Source organism: Cheilinus undulatus, linkage group 14 (genome assembly GCF_018320785.1).
Source record: "Cheilinus undulatus linkage group 14, ASM1832078v1, whole genome shotgun sequence".
NCBI lineage: Eukaryota > Metazoa > Chordata > Actinopteri > Labriformes > Labridae > Cheilinus > Cheilinus undulatus.
In genome coordinates this window covers 38,570,526-38,577,779 of record NC_054878.1, presented here as the reverse complement: position 1 = coordinate 38,577,779, position 7,254 = coordinate 38,570,526, and the positions used below count along the sequence as shown (strand labels likewise).

Below are 7,254 nucleotides of genomic sequence, written 5' to 3'. Positions count from 1 at the left end.
TTAATAGATTGTTTTGGTGTATTAAAATAGTTTTTATTAAACGTTTTAATTGGTTGATGTGTACAAATCCAAAAATATTTTTCTATAATATCAGCAAACTCTTAAGAAAAATGAGAATGTGCAAATTAATTATTGCCTTTTGATTACCAACAGGTAATGCTAAATTATTGGTTAACCATGGTTTTATGTCTAGTTTTAATAATAGAGCTAGTTTTATTCTGTTTACATTTCATGTCATTATCTGCAACCAGCACCATATGACCGTATGTATGCAAAGTATCAGATTTGTTTGAATTTGTGGTATGATATTGTGCTTATCAGTTGTACCTGTACAGTTACCAACCAATCAGTTGGTAACTTTTATTATTTCTTTGTCACAACAAGAAACATATCTTGACACAACATGTTACTTTTTCTCTCACTTTATTCTTTTGCTGTTACTCTTGTGGTAAGAAACAAGCAGCCACTTCACAGATTCAACAGGTTCACTGTCCAACACAACGAGAATCTACAAACACAGCAGCTGACCAGTAACAGCGCCTTCAAAACAACAAAAACCATCCAACAATAAAATAACGCCATCGTAGGTTATCGTAAAAAAACAGCACCAGTTGTTGTGAACCTGTGGCGTTTCACTCGTTTGTCTCCGTGTGGTGCTCTTCATGCATGGGTGTGGGTGTGGCACGGGTGAATCACATTGGCACATTTACTCTTTTAACTAAAAACAAAACAAAACATACTAAATATATAGCACACTGACAAAGAAGACGTGATGGGTTATAAATAGAATACTGCGAGGCAGGAATGGAGACATCATCAGGAGGTGAGAGGGTCAGAGGGTTTCTTCAGCCTGTGCAGCTCAATCTTCCTGCTCTGTGGAGACACTCTGCTCAAACAAAAATCCCATCTTTATTTTCCTACAAATAGGAAGTTTACTTACTGATATGCCTCAGAATCACAATAACAGTATATCATTTGTAATGTAACTTTCAAGGCTCTCTGTGGCGCGTTTATCTACTGTGCTTTCTGACAAATGACCCTTTGTTGGCTCTGTGGTTTGCTGACCCACCAATCAGAGTCCACTTTCATAGCAATGGTTACTTCCTGTTTGAAAAACTTTCTACCTGGGCTTAGTCTTTTCAGTGCATCACGGGGAAATTCCATTCAGGGAATACAGCTGATGTTAGCTGACTCACTAGCATCAAACACTGGCAAGTTAAAATGATTTTAACAAGTTTTAAGAAATTTGAATTAGCCTCACACCCTACAGCATCTTTGCCTCATGTTTTACTTCAGCAAGTTTTATAAAAGAATCAAATCAATTACATATAAATTAAATTTAGTCAAATCATGGGGTATGTCAATTGTTTCCTGTGAGAAGGAGCCCGGTGACAAGAGACCATGTCTAATCTATTAATCAAGACTGAAAAGCAACTAAGGGTGAAGCTTGAGGGTGGGTCAAGTTTGTATGTTTACTGTGCAAACGCTCATTTAACCACATAGAGAATCAGGCTTGATAGATTCTTGTTGTCTTCTTATAATAGTGCAAGCACTATTCAATATCATCAGTATTCCTTTTCCCTCTTCTTGTTTTCTCTGCTGTCATCTTCCATCAAGTTACCTCCATCCTTCATTTAAGAAACTAAATTGACTTCTCTTCTGTCTTCTAGCACTTGGAAAGGTCTACCGTTTCAGGGATATGTGATTGTTGTTTCAGTCCGAGGCAGTGAAAATAGAAAGGATGGAAAAGTCTGACTCTATTTAAAGAGTGTAGCTGTAAGATCACACAGTGTTTTGAAGCAGTTGGATTTCATCACCACACAGCACAGTTCATCCATTGGAAATAAAAACACTGTTAGAGGAACCCACGGTGCGGCAGGAAGCCGAGCACAGTGGGTGTTTAATCACAAACAGAATCCACACACGTTTTCATGAGTCTAAAGCTATGGTGTCTAAAGTTAACTGTATGGTTGTGTGTGTGTGACAGGGGTTTAATAGATATTTCACTGAATCCAGTTCTACTTTTTTAAATAATTCGGTTGACATCACTTCAGATAAACCATCAAAAACTGTACTGGTTTTGATCTTTCACAGTTGGTTTAGTGTGCGATGATAATGAGCAGACTGTCGATGTTACTATGATCAGCTTGAATTTGGTAAAATATTTTAAAATTCATAGTAAGCCCTTCACACTCCTGTTATAAATCAGATCAGTTGCTCCAATTAAGACACAAATTGGATCCCTTTGGCAGATCACTGATCATCAGTTATGTCTTCACCAATCACAGACGGGTCCCCAAATTTATATTCCCTTCATAACTTTAACCTGTGATTGAAAATCAGTGCAGTTTTCCTGGTTGCTCTGAGTTTTACGAAACAAAGAGGGTCAGACAGTTGAAGCTCCAGCGCTGGTGATTACCAGATGCCACTGGAGCGACCGCCGGGGGGAGCCAGGATCCGAGCTGAGGACCTCTTCGGGATGTGGTCATCAACCTGGGACCCTGTGAGAAAACAGTTTCTTCAATGAGTTTGACTGTACTTAAATCACCAAAACTACAACAATGTTTATTCTAAACCTACCTGAGAGGCTAAAGGAGGACTCATGGAGGTCCCTGACCCCCTGGTGCACACGGGCTCCAGAGAGCCCTTTAGTGGGTGTCTCTCCATCAATGGGGCCTAAACCAAGCTCCTTCTTCATGGTATTTGCAACTTTGGCCACATCACCAGAGTAGGGATCCCTGGCAACCCCTTTATAAACCTGAGTCTGATATAGATAGGGAGAGGGCAAAAGATGAAGAATAATTACATTAGACACATAGACAGAATCACAGAACTGAAGGATTTTACATTATTTCTAATGCAAGAGTCATCCATAGTTCATCTAAACTTTGATCTCTAATGAGCATTTTGGAGCTGCAAACTTAATCAGTTTGACTGGAGAGGGGGTTTAAGTAACATATATGATCATTATAGTCCTTTAAATGCAAATACAGATAACAATACATTTAGTAGGTTAGAGTTCAAAATTAGTGTCTCAAGAGTTCAAAGGAAGTACCTCTTTTAAGAAGCAGACTATCTTATTCTGATTCATTTAATCTACCCATATGCCCAAAAACTCAGCATTGAGGCCACAGTGGGTTAGTAGGTGTAAGTATATATTGGTAAAATAGATTTAATCTTTGCATGTCGCTAATCATTTAAACTGAAATGCTTCTTTTAACAGATGTGTGTCTGATCTCCATTTTTGGGTGCCTAAACTCTTTGTATTTAGTTTATTTTTAAAAACTCATAGCCTGACTCCAACAACCACTGAGGGTTAGTTTGCACATAAAAAAAACAGCCACCCACTCAATACAAGCTAGAACCACCTGACTTCTATGTGACATGTATCAGCAGCACTCTCTTGCTTTCTTTTACTTTATCTTCTCCCCTGGAGGGGCTGAAAGGACAACAACTTTCTGGCACACACCAGTTAGTACTTTTAATTCTTCTGATTGGCTGTCAGTGTTTAACCCGACATCACTCTCTAAGCCGAACAGACAGTTTTCAGTAGCACTGGTAGGCATGCGTGTTTGATGCCTCATTTTGTGGGAAAGGATAAGAGGAATGGTATGATGCAGCAGAGGGAGAGGCAGGAGTTTTTTTCCCATATTAGCATGTTCATGTTGTTAACTGCCACTTTAAACATGAAACTACAGAGAGCACAACTGAAAATATTATGAAAAAACAAAAGAAATTTGTAGATTTAAAATCTCAAACTAAGATAAACAAAGTTTTAAAAACATACTACATGATATACAGATACTTTCCATACTTTCTGGGATATACAAATAACTTGATGTAATACCAAGCACATACTGCAGAATTCCAGAGTGTATAGAAAAGTGATTCCCTAAAGGAAGCGGTATAAACCATTTAATGTACCTTTAACAGAGCAGAGCCCTGTAGAGATTTTCACAGAGTGCATCAGCAGAAACAGTGTCAGCAAGCAGAGAGAGGGTGTGTACAAATCTTTTATACTGGATGACCAATTAGTGCAACAAAGACACAATTTGAGTGTTTCTGCTTTACGTTCACTGTTAGCTGATGCAGAATTAGACATTTTCTACTACTGAGAACCTTTAAATACATAGACATACACATGAATGATTATAAACTCACCTTTTCTCTCTGCACCATCTTCTTATAGAGGTAGTCAGGGAAAGTGCGTTGTGGGTAGAACTTTCCAGAGCCCTCGGCACACATGAACACACCGTTCTCACACACCAAACGTCCTCGGCTGATAGTCACCAGGGGAACGCCATGGCAGCGCTGACCCTCGTACAGGTTGAAGTCTCCACCCTGCACCTGGGTGGTAACAGAGATCGTCCTGCACAGACCGAGGAGCTGTTTATTACCTGAGTTCAGTGGATTCTCATGACAATTCTTCATGTTTTTGAGCAAAACTGTGTACCTTGTTGCATCAGGGTCCCAGACCACCACGTCAGCGTCAGCTCCTGGGATGATACGGCCCTTGCGTGGGTACATGTTGTAAATCTTTGCAGCATTGGAGCTCGTCACTGCCACGAAACGGTTCTCGTCCATTTTTCCTGTAACCTGAAGGTGTTAATATAATGACAAATATGAGGACAATGCAACAACTACAATGGATACTCTTACAAAAATCATTAATTATGTATTCAAAAGATGAACTGACAACCCTCAGGCTGATTATATTATCACCACAGTTGTATATTGCTGTCATGTTGCAATTCACTTCCATGGTTGTCATGTCAAAAATGTTTAAATATGATTTTTTATCCAGCAACGACGTATTGTCTATCATCTAAGAGGCTAGTTCAGCTGCTGTATAGTTAACTAAAGGCAATGGACTTGGTCTTTTCTTGCTATTGTCCCTTAAATTTAGGCTTAACTATACAAGCAAACTTGCTAACAGGTTTGTATATGTACATATTTGTTGGAGAATACTTACCACTCCCCTCTCCCAAATGACACTCATCCTGTCTTGGACTCCAGGGACTCCATGAGGGATCTTTGTGAAGTCCTCTTTGCCCAAAGCTCTCTGCTTGATGCTAAATGGACGGTGCTCTGATGCCACAACACTCAGAGTGTCACTGGAAACAAGACAGACACATAGTTTTATTCAAAACAAAATCACAAATGTCTGCCCTTGTCTCAAGTATTATACATGAACTATTTGCCTACTTTGCCAGCAGGCCCATGAGGTATCCAGGTGTGTTGGGGTCGAGGCGCAGAGGAGGGACGAGAACATATCCAGCAGCATGAGCCCAGTCTTGGTGGTAATACTGCATCCCATTCAACACTGCGTGTGCTACTGTGGTCTCTGCATGGACCACCTTACCTGCACCAAGACAAGTGAAATTCTAACAAGTCTTTATCAACTTTGTATCACCATTACTTTCAAAAATATCATATTCTTTTCTCACCTTGCATCTTAGCAGCAGCTATCATGTCTCCTGCAGCCATACTGGACACATTCACCAAATAGATTGGACAGCGAGCCTGCACACATTAAAGCATAATTTAACTTATCATTGATATACTGACTACTGCATGAAGACAGGATATTAAAATCTGTTTTTGTTTACCCTGTTGGCAATGGTGACGGCTCTGTGAGTAGCCTCAGACTCAAGCTGTAGACAAAGACAGAAACACAAAATCAGAATTTCAAGCACTTAGTAGACATTACACCTTAATTTAGGTCTTAATCTGTTATTTCTATACAAAGAACAAAATATGATGTTTCTGGTGGAGCTTAAAACAACAACCTTTAATACCCTTTAACTTCTACTTTATTTCATTTATTACAAGAAAAGGTACAAAAGGTATTTTACAAAATCAGTAGAACTTAGAAAATCCCAAAAGCTTTCCATTTATTTTTATTAAAGCAACTTCATATTTACAAATCAGTATTTACCTCCTCTGGTCGACTGATCTCGATACCCTCTGGCCCACTGATGCCCAAATCCAGAGTCTCTTTGGCACTCTATCAACACACACAGATACACATTCAAACAAGTGTGCATTTATGTCTCCGATATTAAAAAAACACAAATATAGACAGTGTGCTATTAAGTATTTACTGTTTCCAAACAACTGGCTCAAGTTATTACTAACCAGCTTCATGGTACATTAACGTTAAGAAACCATGAAGGAGGTTCATTTGTTTTTGGTGTTTGTGGGATGTGCACCTCTGCCACCAGCTCTCCATTCTCTGCATGAACTCGTGCGATGGCTCCGATGTCCTTACAAGTCTGTAGAGCCTGGTAGAGCTCAGAGTCCCTCAGCATCATCATATCCTTATAGGTCATGTACATCTGGAAGGAGTTCACTCCATGCTCCCTCACCAGGGTCTCCATCTCATTATGCACCTGATCACAGGATAAAAGTAAAAGGTCAAGGTCAGTCTAAAGTGGTTTTGTCTAGCAGTGAATCACTTTGAGAATCGAGACAGTTGAAGTTTATGCTGGCAAAGGCAGACAAGAAAAGAATAAGCCACTGTGAGTGTTGGCATGGAGGCTAAACAAACTGTGCGTGTGTATGCGTAAGTGTGTATGTGTTTTAGCTATATGGGGCGTGAAATGAGCTTGGAGAGCAGCCAGAATGATATTACTGGTAAATTCCCCAGTCCCACAGAGGCACTCACCACAAAGAGAAATCTATTTCACTTACTTAGAAAGTAGTTAATATCCCCATTAAACTGCAATAAGAAGTCATTAAAGTACAAAAGGTAACTGCATACCATAGTCTTGATAGAATGATTGTGATGGAGGCAAGAATAAAACAAGAGAGTATTTCATCTGTATATAGGAAGCACTGTTTTGTAGTGCCTTCCTGAAATTATGACTACAATTCCCTATCTACATTCAAAGCAGAGCTCAAGAAACTCATTCTTCAACATGCTTTTAAAGAGTGATTGTACCGATGTTATATTTCATTTTTACGCTGCTGAAGAGATAATCTGTTTGTATTGATGCCTCTTTGTTAGTTAATTTTAACTATGTTGTTCCCTTTCAGCTTTTAAGTAATGTGCAGTGTATTTGATTTCCTGAAAACAGAATGTATTGATACTTCTATCATTCTTTAATTAAAAGACTGTTACAGTTAAGAGCTGACTTTATGTACAGTAGGTCAGGCCTTTGCAGGTGGATACTTCACTTGTCAAAGAAAAAAAAAAGGTTAATAAAATCTTTTGCTATATGAAAATAATGAAGTAGGTTCCATATATCTCAA

The 7,254-nt window shown here is 39.0% G+C and overlaps 1 protein-coding gene across 1 annotated transcript in view; it reads right to left on the bottom strand.

Moving 5' to 3' along the window:
• Positions 1–421: 421 nt before the first annotated feature.
• LOC121521345 (dihydropyrimidinase-related protein 5-like) overlaps positions 422–7,254 on the bottom strand; it is a 31,161-nt gene continuing 24,328 nt past the window's right edge. The window contains exons 5-14 of the mRNA XM_041805283.1: positions 6,213–6,392; positions 5,939–6,007; positions 5,610–5,654; positions 5,448–5,523; positions 5,206–5,362; positions 4,973–5,114; positions 4,454–4,596; positions 4,162–4,369; positions 2,581–2,764; positions 422–2,501 (exon numbers count right to left, since the gene is read on the bottom strand). Of these exons, the coding sequence (XP_041661217.1) occupies positions 2,416–2,501; positions 2,581–2,764; positions 4,162–4,369; positions 4,454–4,596; positions 4,973–5,114; positions 5,206–5,362; positions 5,448–5,523; positions 5,610–5,654; positions 5,939–6,007; positions 6,213–6,392 (1,290 nt within the window). The 3' untranslated portion in view covers positions 422–2,415. The remainder of the gene's footprint in view (positions 2,502–2,580; positions 2,765–4,161; positions 4,370–4,453; positions 4,597–4,972; positions 5,115–5,205; positions 5,363–5,447; positions 5,524–5,609; positions 5,655–5,938; positions 6,008–6,212; positions 6,393–7,254) is intronic.